This window comes from Cibotium barometz, chromosome 31 (assembly GCF_041138505.1).
Source record: "Cibotium barometz isolate CiBa-2024 chromosome 31, ASM4113850v1, whole genome shotgun sequence".
NCBI lineage: Eukaryota > Viridiplantae > Streptophyta > Polypodiopsida > Cyatheales > Cibotiaceae > Cibotium > Cibotium barometz.
This window is the reverse complement of record NC_141076.1, coordinates 17,174,825-17,193,086: the sequence shown is the minus strand read 5'-3', so window position 1 is coordinate 17,193,086 and position 18,262 is coordinate 17,174,825. Positions and strand designations below refer to the sequence as shown.

The following is an 18,262-nucleotide window of genomic DNA, read 5'->3' as shown; positions in this document are numbered from 1 at the left end:
CAAAAAAAGGCAAAAAGTCTCTCTTTCAAGAGGAATCACAGTGTCCACAAAAATTTCTTGTGTACCGTTAAAAGAGCTTGGAAAGAGAAAACAAGACACTTTCTAGGAAATTATGCTCCAAAATTAAAGGAGATTAACTAGAAGAATTTTTTCTTCTTGGGTAGGAAAGTAAAGCACCAACCTATAAAGTGATTTTTGGGGATGTAAATAATCTTCATAATATCATTCTAAAGAAAGTTTACATTTGTAAGTTTAATATATATATATATTTATCATGTTCTTGGTTTTCATTTTAAAAGTTCATTTGAAATGCTCACGGTTAGCTATTGGGATGGCATTGAGCAAAGATGTGTTAAAGCACATGTCAATGAGTCTGGATGCTCCAATGTGCTTTCTTTTCCAATAGTAACTAGGAAATTAAGGCACGTAAGTGAGTCCAAAGCCTTGGTGAATCCCTACCAGAAGCCTCAACATCATTTGATCGATCTATTTTCTATGCTAGATGATTGGATACTTGACTTGTTTTTGGGAATTGGTATACACTTATTCTTACTTTAAAAAATAATATTTGTGTACAATTAAGAGAAAGAAAAACTGCATTGTTGTTAAAAAGGATGAGATCCAAGTAGTTTTTTTGCTATGTGTCTGAAGGGTGATATGGAACTTCCAAATGAAGATCAAGAGGTGGGATATGTCTCCATTGATGCTAATGAGAAGTTCCAGTCAGCATCAAAAAAATCCATGCCTCCCCTCTCTAATGAGCCTAGGGACTCTAGCATCTCTACTAGAAAAATGAGAATCTTACTTTGATACTCCTTGGTCCCCAAGGAGAAGAAAACAATTACCAATACAATAAAGAAGCAAAAGAAGATCCAAATCAAGTCCTAGATGTTTAGATTTTTGAGTCTACTACTTTACATAATTTAGTTTACCACCCACATGTGACTCTACTACTTTATATACTTTAGTTTATTGCTATGAAAACCTTCAAGAAGTTTTATCTCATCTTTGTGGGAAGAACATTTATTTCATATTTTTGTATTGGCCCATTTGCTATTTGGGTCTAGAAATAGATTCAAGAATGATTGAAATGTTTTTTTTTATATTATAGAGCTTATGATGTTATCTATTCTAATCATTTTTTATCACTTGTCAAATAATGTGTATAGTGGTACAATTTGTTCCTAGAAAGTCCACTAAAAAAGTCCCTTTTATTTATGAAATTTATTAAATATTTTTTTATTTGAAAAAAATTGGTATTTCTTTAAGTTACGTGGACTTCTTCTATCCCATTTAAAAGTCAAGCTGTTTTTACATCAAACATTATCAGTTTTGTAAATCTATGGAGGTCACACATGTTCTCTCTTGAAAAAAGTATTAAAATTCATGTAGTTTTTTTAATGTACACATGGAAATCTAGATGTGCTTTCAAAAAAAGTACTTTTTAAAGCTATTTTTTGCTTTCATGCATTTTGGGAGGGAATATTTTTAGGTAATCCTTGTTAGCTACCTATTTTTCCCAAAATAGTATTTACCTTGAATCTTTGATCATGGAGCTTGAGGCACTATGGCATGGCATCCAAGTGCATGATGTGTCTTGAGAGTGCTTACATAATGTAGCATAGAGGTGAAGGTAATTTTAATGTGGACAATGCATGACTTTTTGAGATATGGAGAGTGCTCCAGCATGTTTTCTATGCTCAATCACCTTCCTATGATCTGAATTATCAAATATGAGTTGTATCTAAATATAAATTATTTGTGCATTGTGCATAATTAGGACTCATAACATCCGGTCACAATGCTTGTCCAATTTGTGGACCATCTCTTGTTACATCGTGGCCTATGCATCTCAAGAATGTCGTGTATAAAGACCATCACTGATTTTTTCCATTTGATCATGAGAAATTTATAGGATTTGTTGAGTACTCAAACAAACGTAACAATTTCACTGTGCAAAAATAATAACAATAATAAATTATATATATATATATATATAATTTAAAAAACTCGTCATGCTTATTTTTAACTTATTAATTAACACTAGGGCGTACCCATGCTAGCCGTTATGTGTCTTTGTGTTTGCTTTTAGAGTTCTAGCCTATTTTGGAACATTTTGTTTGTATATATGCTTACTCTGTGAGGGCATCCTGTATGGTGGAACCAAATCTTCTTCAAAGCCTCCTCACCTAGCCTTCTTCAATTCAAGCTGCAAAAGCATGGGGACCAAGGGGGTCGTTGGGGTAGAGCTCTGGCGAGAAGAAGCTAGAACAGGCAGAGTCGCTGAGGGCAGCGACAACGTCGATGCTGCCAGCCCTTTTACCAGGGTACCAAGTCAATTCGCCCTCTCTCCATTCCCAAGGGGGTCGGACGGCGTCGGGCTGGCCCCAGCCGAAGTCCGCAGCTTCGAACACAGGGAAGCGGCTGGCGTTGCGGATGTTGAAGAGCACAACGTCGCCGAGGATGAGTTTGCGGAGGTCCAGCTTTTCTCGGGCGAGGATGGCCTTCTTGATGTAGGCGTCGTCACCTTGCCGGACGCCTTGCCGGATGCGGGTGGCAGTAGCGCCGATGCTCTCCGCCTTAAGCTCTCCGACCGTCGTGGGTACCGTAAGGCCAACTACTGCATTGCCGAAGTAGGCCCGGGTAAGCGGCGGTATCATCCGGCCCCTAATATCCAAGGGCACGCGGAAGTCCAACCTCACGTGATCTTCTAGCCCTTGCGCCATCACTAACCTCTTCCACAAGTATGCCGACAGAGCTTCAAAGGAGCTAAAGCTGTCGAAGCGCGTCGTCTGATCTGATCCCTCGCAGCACGCCTTCTTCAGAGTCTCCAGCATCTCTTTACTGAAATTGATGATCTTTTGGTGGAGCTTTTCGGCCGGGATGAGCATGAGGCTGTCTTTGCTTGAGCCCACCTCCGTGGAGCCGCAGTAGGGCGCTCCATCAGGTTCTCTCAGTTTCTCGGAGGGCATGTCCGGAAACCTGTTGAGCAGGAAGCTTTCCGGGTTGAGGACGCTCCGCGTGTGGAGAGGCTGGACTGAGAGGGGCTTCCCTCGGCAAGCTTCGGCAACCGACTGGACAAACGTCCAGAACGAGTGTCCATCAGCAACAGCGTGCGATATCGCAAACCCCACCGTGAAGCCGCCCAGGAAAGAAGTAACCTGCACGAAATATTCTTATCATGTAAACCTCCATAGGAATCAGATCGACAATTGCAAAAAAGAATCGTAGACAGAAGCACTTCTCACTTGGACGGAGACAATGGGGTCCTCGATGTGGTCACTGTACTCTCGGCTATCCATGCCCGCTAGATCGCGGAAAAGCTTCCTGATGTGGAAGGCGCCATCCTGCTCCACCTCTGCGAAAGGGAGGTCGCAGTTGGCTTCGACCAACTCCACGCCTTCGTCGTTGCAGTCCAGGGCGAATCGGCCGCCATCGTCCACCACCCGCCCAGCCATTGGATAGAACGCCACCAGAACGGACGCCAATCCCCGCCGTAAACTCTGCACGGCCTCTGCCGGATCTTTCTCCGTCTTATAGAACAATATGCTCCGGCTCGGCCTCGCATTTTTGAGCATCTGATCAGTACTGGACATATACATCAAGTGTCTTGGAGTAGGCTTGGCAGGCTTGACAAGGGAAACATTGGCGGCGTGAACCAACAAGGAAGACTGAAACTGGGCCATTTTTGTAATGCAACGCCTCCTTCACAAAAGCGCTACTTTGAGATAGAGAAGTACAAAACCTTAACCGCTTGAAATTAATCCCCTGACTATTATGGACAGAGGTGTGCATCTCGTGGGGGTCTGCTCTTTACTCCCATGTCCCATCCAAGCTATTGTGTCCAAGTATAGTTCTACCTTCAATTCCAGCCTTTTCAGCTTCTCAGCTGGAGGGTTTCGAGACTTTTTTGTGCCCTGTCCTAACATTTCCAAGGATGCATGTGGCGTGGCGTGGCTTGTTAACCTTGTTCTAGTTCTAGTTGTCCTCTTCTCCCGGCCATCATATATACCATACGCGCATAAATTAAAAAGTAAAGTTTCTTGGCACGTATTCAGAAAATGACTTAGAAGGTTACACTCACTATAATATAATTCACACTATTTTGAGATCTCTACACACTATTTTGAGAGTTGCATCCACTTGGCACAAAATTGTATCTCCTCTCTCTAGCCACAGAGTATAAGGGTGGGGACAGACTGTACGGGTGGAAGCACTATGGCAGAAGCACGCGCGGGTGCAATGTTAGTTATAACTTGAGAAAACTGGGTTGTCTGTGTACCTAAGGTTTCTTTTTGATGGGGTCAAGCCCGTTTTGGGTATTTCTGCGTAAAATACAATCATTAATTTGAGTGGCTATCCAAAAATGAGGTAAAATGTGAAAAAAAACGGTCACTATTGCTAGTAATCCTGTTATTTGGAAAGGTGACCCAGCTCGTCAAAAATTATCCTTGTGTGTACCTACCTCTTCATGCATCCTTCCAAATTCTATTGGATGAGATTTTTTTCTCTAGAACAATGAAAAACCTTCTAATTCTAAATAATTTCGAGGTAAATTATAACTAAAACTTTCCGAAATCTAAGAAATTGTGAAACCTTTAGGCTTCCATGATAAAGTTTATATAAGTTTTTTTGGGAAAGCAGATTATATTACAAGAGAAAAAATAGATTTTACAAAAAGGACTTTTTTCTAGAGAAGTCTAGCTCCTAGCTTATCTACTTATGGGTTTACGAGGTACCTCCTGCCTTCATAGATTAATTATAGTTTTAACTATAGCGAGATCCAGGATGAATGATGCCAACTTTTGTAATTCCTCCTCAAGTAGAGTATCTTTCCTTGTTTTGCAAGATCAACTACTTTCCTCCTAGTTTCTTCTTTGATGCTTGTAATTTCGGCATAAGTTGGGCATTGTAGTGCCTTTTCACAAGTAAGTTCTATAGAGCTTCATCCATCTCGTTCGTCTTGGATCAGACTTTCCAAATCTTGGATTTGGCATTGGCCCACCAATTTCATCTGCACATACATGCTTGCTCTCAGGCTAGGGAAAACATCTTTCTACATATTATTAAACACTTTTTGATTTCTAGCAATCCATATAAACCATAAAAGTCTACTCTAATGACATTGCATAGTTTGGTATGGTAACTGGGTGCTACTCTCAAAAAATGTGCTTCCAGCAGGTGAGAGGGCCTGGCTATAAAGACATGTGGGACGCATGCTTGAATAAAGAAAATGGCTTCCCAATTACATACATGCCCATTGTTACGCAGCTCATAGCAACAGGAAGCTCAATTGGCCTCCGAGACTATCCTATCAGAGCGTGGGGGCGAGTGATCTAAGGTTCAAGGGGGAAGGTGCATGAGCGTAGTCTCGCAGGCAGTTGAACAACATGTATGGGTAGGCACACCACTACATATGTCCAGCGGCGGTGAGGATCCTTATCCTCATTCTTTCTATGGTTGGGTGGTGATCTAGATCTCTTCTCCTCGGTCGTCCATGCGTTGTCAATACAAGCATATAACATTGGTATTAGAGCCTTGGTTGCAGTCTTTTCCACGTGGACGGGCGGGTTGCAAAGGTTATCAAACTTATCAAGATTTTTTTGGGAGGTGCAGAAAAATCACCTTATCTCTCTGCTCGACAGGGTGGAGGAGAGGCCGCCATAGCTGCAAACAGAGCAAAAAACTCTCATCATATTTTTTTCTTGCGTGGGGCAAGACCATGTGTTAGGGTGGATGAACTTGAATCTTGTATGCATAGCAGCAAGCCTTGGCATCATCTACCGTTTTTTGGTGCTTGGAGAGACTATAGAAACAGCAAGCCTTTGCATCTATCATCTCATGCAACATCTTTTATCTATCATCTCGGTGCTTGGAGAGGCTACAAAGCAGCAAGCAAAGGGGGCTGACTCCTTCTCTTGCCCTCTTCCAATGTTCACGCACCACCCCACTATGCAACAAGGAAAGCAACCAAACCACCACGCCAACACTTCATTAGTGTAGTCACCCAGCTACGCAAGGAGTACACCAGCCCACTCGTCACGCACTACCAATGCTACGAGGAGCTTGAGCAACCTGCAAGACTATCCACCAGATAGTGGGTGGCGAGCAAGATGAGATTCTAGGGAGAGGGCACCCGGGCATAGTCCTACGACAGTTGGACATGTGTGGGCAAGCAGGCCACTACGTATGTCCAGCGGGGAGTATCCTTATCCTCATTCCCTCTATGACTAGGTGGTGATCCAAAGATCTTCTCCTCCATCATCCATACATTGTCGCTACTAGCGCATAACACCCATAAAGAGGTGGGAAAGGGATTCCTTAGTCTTGCCACGTCGTTTACAGATTCCATCTCCATATCCCATTTAAAGAGCTTTGGAGTTGGTGCATATAGCTTTATACATTATTAAGCACAACTGGAAAGTATGTCTAGGTTGGATAAGCCACATGTGAGTGAATTTGAAGTTCCACTGCCATGATCTCATAACATTATATGTCGCCCATTCTTGAACTTGAAATGCATCAGGATGATGGAGGGAGGGGGGACAAGTTATTGGGAGAAGACATGGCTAGCTATCCTAGGTAAAAGATTTATGAATTAGTTCCTTTGAGCTGAAGGAGTTGGGGGGGGGGTCTGGGTCCCAATAGCCCATTCTGTCTAATATGAACTAAGTGTGCCTTTGTGAGAGCCTAAACACTCTTATAGATCCCTTGGCAATTTTCACACCCTCGTTATTTTGTTCCATATCTCCAACCAAACTCTCTTTTTTTGCATATTGTGGGCCTACTTCAATCCACCTTCTCCAATGAAGTCCCCATGGAGGATGGAGAACCAGAGTGAGAGTTTTCCTTTTCTCCTTTTCCATGAGTTCCATATACCTTTGACCAATGGGCTTCCAAATAGGATAATATGGATGGGGCTAAAGAAGAGAGTAGGACCCAGGAGGTCCTAGCATCGTTTAAATTTGTCCAATTTTGTTTTAGTTTCTGATCACAAGTATGGCCCAATCAAATGAAGGAGAGAGAAAGCTCATAATCAACCACATCACACTTAGCATGTTTGCCTGCTAGTTCCATTATATTTGGAAGACCCATGCCACCTTGGGACTTGGGGATCAGAGTGTAATTGGCCTGATGCAATTGTAGGGATTTTGAATGCCAGATTAGCATCACTTAACCCACAAGAAGTTCTCATGAGGACTCCATACTCTTCAAGTCTTTGTCGGAAGGTTTCCAAACATGAAAGGAAATATATGGAGGATGGGATCAAAATTACAATTGGCCCAATGAGGCCTGATGTAATTGTAGGGATTTTGTATATCAAAGCATCGCCTTACCACATGGAGTTCTTGCACAAGGACTCCATGCTCTTCAAGTCTTTTTTGGAAGGTCTCCAAACATGAAAGGAAATATATGGAGGCTGGGATTAGAATGTGCTTTAGGACTAGCATACATCCTGCCAAGTTTTCTGTTATGTCTCTTCACCTATCAAACTTCCTTCTTAGTCTATCTAGAACCCACATCCACCTTTGATAAGTGGTGACTCCAAAGCCCATAGGAATCCCTAGTAGCCTAAAATTGTTCCTTCTTGGAGAACTATGCATCCTTGGTGAAGGAGCCAGCCCGGATGCTCTTCGATCAGGGTTTTAATAACTATTTTATTGTGTGATTTATCTAGGAGATTGAGGCTAAACAAAAGACTCTAAGGCATTCCTAGAAGGTAGAAATAGAACTATTATCAATGTGGAGGAGGCCATTTGTATCATTGTGCAAATTATAGCAGACATGTTTTAGCTTGCTTCATTACCTAGGAGGGAAATTTCCTTTAGGGTTTTCTATCCATAGCATCTTGAACAAGCTAACCTAGGGTGCCGAGAAAGCAATGGCATAAAGAAGGGAGAACAAGGGCCAACCTTATCAGATAGATTTAAGTAATGGAAATGGTTAAGGACCCCATTGGTAGAGACCCTTGCTACGAGCATTCTCAAAGAGTGTCTACCTTGGTGAAGTGGATGCCCAAACCCATATTACAGGGATGAATGGCCATTTTAGCCTGTCATAGGCTTCGTCAAAGCCAATTTAGATTTGAAAAAATTCCTAGTTAGACTCTTGAACATACTCCATCCTTTCCCAAAGTGATATAACAGCATCTAAAATAAATCTTTGTTTGCCTTTCTACTTTGATTTGATCCCATGCATCAAGGTGAGTATTGGAGTCTAAGGGCCAAGACTTTGTAGGCTGTATTAAGAATTTTTATACATCTTGAGTCTGAAAGAACATATCTTTCCTCCTTTTTTGTATGAGTTTAATGATACATTCATTTACGAAACCTAGAAGGGCCTCAACTTTAAGGGACTCTTCCCAAATTAGCATTAGGGGGGAGATGTAAAGAGAATGGGGATGTACAAATTTTTAGGATGTTAAGCTCAATATGAGCTGACACTCATGTGACATGCTTAGGTGATTGTTCCATCTTTACATCACTGGTGCATTTGGTAGCTACCTAGTTAGTGATTCTACAGCTGGACTACACCTACCTAGTCCAGCCGAGTTATGGTATACTTATCTTGCCAGCTCACCTAGTTAGCATGTTCACTTTATGGACAGCTTGTACATAAGTACTCTAGTACTCATGTTGGTTTTCACTTATCTTTTGTAGATCTCTTTTGAGACTAACAAGTAAAAGAAGATTTCAATATTCTATCTCTATGTGTGTCTTCTCCATTGTTGTGTGAGTGTGTGCGCTTGCAAGATCTCAAGCTCTCTCTCCTCCCCCAATCATTTCAAGGTATCAATGCTTCGTTTAGGCTAAGGAGTTAAGCAAAGAAAGCTATGACGGCAAAGGAAGTGGTACACAAGTAAGAGCATCATCTTCTCTTCCTCTTCTTATTTAATACAACACTGCCTGGGTAGCTGTGGGAGCTACATGTCCTGAGGAGTTATATTTGTAGGTGTGGAGGTGCTTGTATTTTGCATAATACTTTGTACTATAATTTTATGGCCAAATTTGTGTTATTTTGGGCTTGTTTCGACCTTCGTTTGACCATTGTAAGGTGTTTTGGGGCACTTCTGGGAAGTTTTGGTTTGGAACTATCTCTGTCGAACTTTAGTTATTGCTCAGGGGGTGCACTACTAAGAAACCCTATCTATCACCTGCATTCAAGGGGTATTTAAAAAACTCCTTACCTATGAACTTTTCATAAATAAAATGACTGATCATTTTTCTTTATGGACTTACGGGTTTTTTTTTAATTGATTTTAAAAAATCCCCTTCTGTAAATGTATTTATGTAAATTTACCTTAAAATTTTTTAATTAAAAAAACCCTTCATTTAAACTCATGTGCTATACTTATATATTTAAGGTGCGCTCTCAAGAATTATTGTAAGGTAATAGTGCATTTTGGGTGTGCAAATAGTGATTGCACAAGTATTTCTGATTGTGGGTGTACGTGTACTCTGGTCACGTGTTGTGATAACAAAATTATGCAAAAGTACCACTAACTACAAGAGTTATAATAGATATTGTTGTGTTGTTGGGTAGGTTTCATATAGAAATTATATGTTCACAAATTTATGGTTGTTTTAAGAAAAGATGTCTGACAACATCAACTGAATTGTTAGTGAGAAGATTGACAAGAATAACTTCCATGCATGGAAGTTTAGAATGACCAAATTCTTGATGGGAAAAGTATTTTGGGAGTATGTGTAAGGAGACAATCCAGAATTGCCTGAAGAGAACATTACTCGAGCAGAGATATAAGCATTCAAAGACTTGAACTAGGGTGTAAGAAAAGTCATGTATTATCTTTCAATTATAATATAGGATGCCAATACTCTAGTGGTTTCAAGGAAAAACCTAGTGAAGATGTTCTAGACAAACACAAAGGCAAGGAAGCTGCAGAGCTAAAACATGAGCTGCATATAGTGGAGAAGAAGAACATGTCCCTCAATAAATATACATTGAAGATTAAGGATATTATTTCATCTCTTGGATCTATTAATTTCTTAGTGTGGAACATGATAACTTAGTAAGTGTCTGTTTGAATGGGCTTGGTAAAGAATACAAGCCTTTCAAGACCTCTATTGTTTGCAAGAGAGAATGTTTCCAACTTTTGGGATTTAGTATCTATGTTAATCATAGAAGAGAAATATTTGGGTGATGAAGACTCTTCCTCCCAAAGAAGAAAGAACACTTGAGAATAGACCTTCTACTTGAATTCAAGTAGAAGGTTTCCAACTTTTGGGATTTAGTATCTATGTTAATCATAGAAGAGAAATATTTGGGTGATGAAGACTCTTCCTCCCAAAGAAGAAAGAACACTTGAGAATAGACCTTCTACTTGAATTCAAGTAGACATAGAGATAGAGGTCACGTGGTCAAGATCAAGGTGGTGGCTATTTTAGAAATAAAAAATATGGACACAACATTAGTTCAATAATTCACAGTAGTAATAAACACACACACAGGTGAAAGAGGCCACTCTCAAGGTAGGGGGAGCCAAAGAGGCCGAGACAATTGGCAAAAATAAAAATTGGGATCAGGCTTAAAGGATTGCTTTTATTGTGGCAAACCAGGTCACTTTATAGCACTCAATGTTGTAAGAAGCTGTGACATAAAAATGGCAAGTTGTAGCAAAATAATTATACATCTTCAAGCAAGAAGGCTGAAGATAGATGTGAGCATTGATCTATTATGGAGCACATGTTAAATTGAGGGATCCACAAACGGTGATAATATATAGTATGTGGATTTGGGAGCCTCTAACCACATGACCTATCATTGTTGAGAGCGGTTTAGAGATGTTAAAAATCTTGAAAATCCCAGTTATGTAAAGATGGAAAAAGACATGTCTCATCTTGTTGCTCACATTGGGAATGTGTCATTGGCTATGCAAAATGGCAAGGTGAGGTACTGATGTACTTCATGTGCCTAACATCACAAAGAATTTGGTTTGTTAGGCAAATGATTGAATAGGGTTTGCAAGTATGCTTTAACCCTGAGGGCTACTATGTTGAGGATTTCAACAATAAATGTCATTTGGTTGAAAAGGGCAAAAGAGTGGGCAAAATATTTACTTTTGATGTAAGCATGCCTAAGGTGAACTCTGCTATATTCGCGTAAGGTCCAAGTGTTGTGGCTGATATAGGGCACAAATTTATTGGTCATGTGAATGAGCACAACAAATTGAAGTCTACGCAAAAGTCAAAAATTGTTATTACAGGTTTGCCAAAGTTTACGGTGGATGGAATGCATTTATAAAGTATGTGAAGAATGTCAGTTTAGAAAGCAAACAAAGAATATATCTCCATATGATAGGAATGTAAGTAAGAGAGCACTTGATGCGGTGCACTCAGATGTATGGGGGCCAACAAAGATGGTGTCAATGGGAGGATGCCATTACTATATATCTTTTATTGATAATTACACAAGGAAGGTGATCATTAAGTGTATTAATACAAGTGCATCTACACATCCCTTGATCTCTTGCACATAATCATGTATGCGAGATGCTCCTATTGTTCTAGGTTATGTTATGCATCTTTTGCTTCAATTAAATCTTCCTTGCCTGTGTATTGGTGTCATAAAATTTCAGCAAAGTATCCCATGCATCCTTGGGATTATTCACATCCTTGTCACATATATAAAGAAGTAATGCAACACTTTGTTTGCTCTTTTTGACCAAGTTCGATGTGCTTGAAGTTGTGCCTATGTTAAATTGTTGCAGGAAGTCATGGCTATGTTAGATTGTTGCAGGAAGTCATGGCTCTTGCTCATCACCTATCATGAATCTCCAATATCTGTATGCAGTACTTCTATATTTGGAAGTTATTTTGGTCACTTTTTACCCACTGACAATTTAAACCGGACCATCAGCCATGTTTACCAAATACAATGCTTTTTATCTAGCCTTATTTTGCATGCAGCACTTCTATATTTGGAAGTTATTCCTATTAATATTTTTATCCATAATTTACACCAAACCATCACCCATGTTTACCAAATACAATGCTTCAATAAGTACACTCAACCAACCAATGTAACCAACGCAATACAATGCCAACCGCTAATACATATACATGCACAAATCTCGTTAATGTAGAGTTTATGCCACTTGTACATTCACTTACTCTGAAAACCATTCTCAAACCATGTACATATTCACATTGCACTCCCATATGCTTATTTTCTCCATACATATATATATAGTTGTATTAGGCATCAAGTAGAAGCCCAAAAATTGTTCTCCTAAATTTTTATAAGCTCTAAATCAATCCTCTCTCAAATCAACTTCTCAAGGGCTTTCCAATACCATGTAACAATAGAAAATTCTTTTACTAATAACAATGTATACATTTTAATTTGTTAAAGTTTAGCGTACAACATTAAGCTTCAACCAAGCTTGTGAGAAAACTTCACATACATCAACACTTTAACTAAACTTTATAGTAGGCATCCTAGGTCTACACCCTTATCTTGTTCCATTCATAACTTGAGCTACACAACTCCAAATCCAATGTTTGAAGGGTGCTCAGACTAGGCAAGGTGAGCGCAAGACGGGGTTTGCACGAGTTTGCAAACCATTCCTAACTTTTGCACTATCTTTGCAAGTATTTTTCAAATCTCAGAGGTGCAAAATACACTAAACCTTATTTATTTGCCCCCACTAATAGGTGGCTGAACGTGCAGCCAAATGTTATGGCTTCCCTTGAGTTGTCTAGTTCTACTTGATAAAGGAGAGAAAACTACTATTTTTATGCAAACTGGAACGGAGGTTTGATTAAGAAACTAGCCGTGACAGCCCATAGGAACTACTCTCGGAGATAGTTCAAATTTAGTTGTTAATCAAAGGAAACCCCACCCTCTCATCTACTCTTTGATTATGCTAACCATTAGAAAAGAAAAACCACTAATGACTGAAAACATATTATTTTATCACACGCGTGAACCCGCCCTCTGTAGGCGGACTACAAGCGACGGGTTTGTTTTTAGTGCGCGTGTATAAGCGGGATGTGGAGTAAAGAAGAAAAAGGGCATTTGATTTAAGCATGCGCGCCCTGTCCCTATTCCAAGGCCCTTTATTACCGTGCACAGATAAGGATGAGAAATTCAGTTTCATACGGGAAAAAAAGAAGAAGAAAATGACTTACGTATTGGCACACAAACGAAGATATTTCGCTCACCAAAAGACAAAAATATTAGTTTGTCTTCACACCTGTGCATGCGAACTTGCAAATGCCATAAGATTTTGTCCCCAATTTTTTTTATTTTAATCCAAATGATGCAAAACCTTCGTATCTACAGATTGGAGGAACTCTAACAGTTTGAAGGAATTTCTAACTAAACATTCCAAAATCTAGGAATTGTGGAACCTTCCACTGTAGAATTTATTTTATTGGGAACAACAGTTATATATATATATATATTTCCATTAAAAAAACTTTACAACCAACCCTTGACCCTGTTACAAGCTCATATTCACAAACTCTATGCCATGTTTTACAAGTCCCTGATAAGTAGACTACATATTAGATTCCACCTTTCATCTTCCAACACAAAAGAAGATTGCCCTAGAGAGATTTGATATCCCAGTTGTATACATGCTTTAATCGTAGCTTCAGATGTGCACCCTTTGGGAGACTGCCTCTCCAATACATCACCTTTTGTCCAAAATTTTACAACTTGCCTAGTTCCCACAGGGTTTCGAATAAATGCAACATAAGTGTAGAAAATTTGCTTCTCTTTTAGATACCACCTTTGTGTCTTTGGCCCAAACTTCAATGTTTTTGATTTCACATCCAGCCATGTATACCCCTAAAACATAAAAAGAACCTGTTAGGGTTACCTAATATGCATAAGAGTCTCCCATCTTGATATAATGGTCAAGCTATGTCGATTTGCAGGGCCTGAATTAGCTGTGCTATCTATTCCTTATTCAGCTTATTCATATATTAAACAGACCAGCACATGTATACACATTTATGCATCAACTATGTCACATCCACCCCAAGAATGGTTTCTTTCTGAAAGACTGTGTAATTTCTGGTATTCCATATCTCCCACAAGCAACAGAACCTGATTATGTTGAAGATCGAATCAACAGCCCCATCATTGGTTGCCCATCTCCCTAAGATCTCCAATCCCCCCACAGACCTTGGATTCCTATACTACCAAAGACCCACTTCCCAATTATGCCCCATGCCCCTCTAATGGCAGGGCAATCCCAAAAGGCATGTTTCCCATCTTCCAGAGCAGACTTGCATTTAGGACAGCATCCATTAGTACATACCCTTCAGGAATACCTGAGACTTTACAGAGATACCTGCCTCCCATATTGCTTTCCATCTCCTCCTCCAACTATTGGGCTTCTAGTTTACTCTCCATATTTTGTTGCAATAATCTAAATTCACCTCACTTTTCCTTAATTCCTTGTACAGGCCTTTGGTTGCCCCTTTATCTAGTTTTACACCATTATGCCAGGCCCAATCTTTAACCCAGCAGGATTCATCAAAAGATGTGGATGTCCAGTCCTTCTGTACCTCATCCAGTACCTGCCTAACCAATTGCCCTTCCCTTGAAGAAAGTCCAAACTCCCCTTCTAGCTACTCAAATTCTTTCCACCCCACTACTAACCAATCCCAACAATCTATCAGCCTTCTTAGCCCTTTGCTATTGAGTTTCTTTTAGCAGAGATGATGTCCTGGAGTGCTAAGGGAGGATTGAACTTGTGAGTCCACCATATCCCCAAACTTAACAAAGAGTTCCCTGATGCTCTACAACATCCATCCCATACCATCAGCCCCAAAGCCTCCTTCCATTTGTTGCATAACATCTTGCAGAGGGGGGATCTTGTGACTTTTAGGGGCGCATAAGAGAGCAACTTATTTCTCCATCCTAGTCCCTACCACCTACCTTTTGACTGGATATGAGAATTGTCCACTAGCGCCTTTACCGGCTTGGCCCATATCTCCTCTTGTTGAAGACAGTTAGGGAGGAGCAGATCAGACTTGGCTGTGGTATGAGAGGGTGAGTGCAGAATACCAATAACTCCTTCACTCCTGGGTAAACATAGTTTGTCCCAGGCAAGCCAGGCCGAAGTTTTTTTATTAGCTTTCCCATTCCTCCATAGGAAATCCCTTATAGGACCCACAATCTTCTTCTAGTGACATATGCCAAATTCTAATACAAGGCACATGAACATGATGGAAGCATTTAGTATAGTATTGCAGATTGCTACCCTATCATGAAAGAGAACTCTAATGCCCTCCCACTTCTTTAGCTTCAAGCTAAACCTCTCTAAAGCTAAGTTAGTCAGTTGTTTATTTGTAACTTCTACCCCCAAGGGAACTCCTAGGTGTCTAACAATATGTCCCCTCTCTAAAGCCCAATTAGTTAGTTGTTTATTTGTAACTTCTACTCCAAAGGTAACTCCTAGGTGTCGAACAATCTGTCCCCTCTTAATAACCTCACATCCCCATCTTTCCAAGTCAAAATCATTATCCTCAGACAGGCTTATGATCTTAGACCAATAGACAAAACTTATCTCAAATTGTCATTATCTGCTTTCAAGAAAAGTAATAAGTCATCAGAAAAGCATTGTATCACCAACTGCTCCACCATTTCTCAATTTCAATCTAGCCACCCTACCTTTTGCATAAGCATCTTCCAAAGCCACTATAAAAGGTTGAGATGCAATAGAAAATAGTAGGGGGGCAAGAGGGCAGCCATGCCTCACATATATATTAACTTCAAAACCCCCCACCACTCTTCCATTCAACAACAATTTAGAATGTCCACTCAAGGTAAGAGTGTAAATACAAGTAGCTCACAAGTAGACATCCTAATTCCAAAACCCAACATCTCCATTACCCTGGCCACAAATGACCAATGAACCATGTCAAAGGCCTTCTCTAGATCAAGTTGCAGTATGCACGTGATGGGTTTTCAAGGCCATATCCCTCCTTAGCATGGCTCTATAGATATTGTCATAGATTGACCTGCTTTTATGAAGCCATATTGTCTCTTAGATATAATTTCTTGAAGAACAAGGATAATCCTCAAGGCAATGAATTTGGCTAGGATCTTATATATAACAGTCAACAAAGTGATAGGTCACTAGTGATTGACCCTATTGCATGCTGCTTGTTTGGGAATACGTTTCACCAGTCCCTCTTTCAGGTCTTTATCCAAATTACTAGAATTAAAGGCCTCTCTACATACTTTCCATACCAGGTCCTTTAAGGATGGCCAAAAAGAAATAAAAAATTCAACAAATAGGCCATCCCACCCAGGGGACTTCTCTCTCCCCAACTTTAGAAGGGCCACCGAGCATTCATGTACATCCACCTCTCTCTCGAGCCACTTGGCCTTATTTGTGTCCACTCTATGATTGACCAGTCCTAATAGCTTATTCTCAGCTTGAAACCTTTTGGTTGAACAATCTTCTTTCAGGCTAAGAGTAGGCATAGGAATTCTACCCACTTCTTTGAAATTAGATCAATTCCCCCCAATCCTTGCCCATTTTCATCTATGATCCTTCCCACCACTTCCCTGTTGTTTTTTCCTCTGCTAGCCTGAAGAGATGTTTATCAAGTTTCCTTTTGTTACTAAAACTTTTCCATTTTAGCCTACTTTCCTCTTCCCTAGCAAATTTTTCTTCCTCACATGACACCTAAGATATAAATTAGTTTCTTCTTCTGTGAGTTTCCCAATTTGTCTCTTCTTTTACAAAGATTCTATCGGTTCACTCTATCTCCTCCTTTCCTATCTTATTTCTTCAGCTCTTAATTTCCCAACCCCCCTAATGATACCCTAGATCTCATTAGCAAAGGATCTCTAGAATCCCTCAAAAGTCCCTCTCTTATTAAGTTTCCCAATGGCCCCTTTAGTATTACAAATAAAAAGCTCATCCTTGAGTATAAAATTGTTGACTCTCAAGTTCCTTATGGGAAATTGATTCAGTTTAACCTCTTCGAAGTCAGCCATGTGCCACTCCCATTTCAAAGGCATATGATTAGAGAGTAGTGCTAGAATCAACTGTCATCTTCAAAGTGTGAGGAATGCAAACTACTTGCTGATTGAGAAAAACCCTATCAATCCTAGAGGATGAACCAAAATATTACAGGCTAAAGTAGGTGTACCCAGGGTCCAACCCCGAATCACCCATGTTCCACCCATTAGTCAATCCCATCTTTCCTCTCAGTTCTTCCGATCTCCTTTCTCTTGACCCATCAAAATGGTGCTCCCCCCCACACCTATCTAGTTTTTTTTTCAACCATATTAAAATCTTACAAGATGATACAATGGCCTTGAATATTTATATTAGCACTCCATTCCCACATTCCACTTCTAACCTTATGATTGTGAGCAGCATAGATATTTACCACCCACATCCTTTCCCCAGTAACTTAAATCTCAACCACTAAAATCCTTCCATTTGAATGGTTAGCAACTATATTAGGGTTTAGATTATTTTTAATAATAGTCATCATGCCACTATACCCCCCATTCACTCCCCCATACAACGCAATCCAGCCTTTATACCTATCCTTCCAAAAGGATTTTAATACAAACAAATTATGTTCCTGGATAGCCGTAATGGAGAACCCCAATCCTTTACTTATCCCCAAAAAGCAGAGTTCTTTTTCCTATCCTTAATCCCTTTTACATTCCATGTACAACCTCTTATTTCCATTGACTTACTCATGTGTCAGGCTGTCTCTGAAACCATGTCCACCTCCTCATCATCTCCTTTTTCTACATGACCTTTCTGGATGTCCTTCCAAGCCTCTTCCACTTGCCAATTGAACCTTTGTACAAAAGATGCCCCACTGTCAACATCCCCCAAAAGGGCTAAAGAGATTTGAGTATATGAAAGGGCTCATATTGCTTTGGGATTTACTCCCTCTAGCTTCTCTTGGAACCGGTTTGTTTTGGGCCTTTCTTGCCTCTTCCTTGGTTTGCCTAAGATTAGCTTTCCCCTTGGTTTTTATCCAGGCTCCCTCAACCCGACCCCCCTCACTTACTAGAACTTCTTTCCCCTTTTCCTTCTTTTCATACCTCTATGTTTGCCTCTCTATCTTTGACAACACTATCCCCACTAGTTTCTCCTATCTTCCTCTCCCCATTTAAAGGTTTTGCATGCACCCCCCCCAACATAATTTCTTGGCCATATGCCCAAAGACCCCACACCTGAAACAAGCTCTTGAGAACGGGCCAAATTTTAGGCTCAACTCTAGCTTTCTCAGTTCACCTAAGTCCA

The 18,262-nt window shown here is 40.2% G+C and overlaps 1 protein-coding gene across 1 annotated transcript; it reads right to left on the bottom strand.

Annotated features, from left to right (window-relative positions):
* Positions 1-1,995: 1,995 nt before the first annotated feature.
* Positions 1,996-3,733, bottom strand: LOC147620555 (fatty alcohol:caffeoyl-CoA acyltransferase-like). Its single transcript, XM_086824787.1, has 2 exons — positions 3,249-3,733; positions 1,996-3,161 (listed from the first exon to the last, which is right to left on the bottom strand). The coding sequence occupies exons 1-2, from the start codon at positions 3,684-3,686 to the stop codon at positions 2,205-2,207; spliced, it is 1,395 nt and encodes a 464-aa protein (XP_086680913.1). The 5' UTR covers positions 3,687-3,733; the 3' UTR covers positions 1,996-2,204.
* Positions 3,734-18,262: the final 14,529 nt, after the last annotated feature.

Excerpts from the sequence above, each read along its gene's own strand:
- LOC147620555 (XM_086824787.1), bottom strand. The coding sequence starts at position 3,686 with ATGGCCCAGTTTCAGTCTTCCTTGTTGGTTCACGCCGCCAATGTTTCC. Across the intron at positions 3,162-3,248 it reads ACCCCATTGTCTCCGTCCAA|GTTACTTCTTTCCTGGGCGG; the intron begins GTGAGAAGTGCT and ends TATTTCGTGCAG.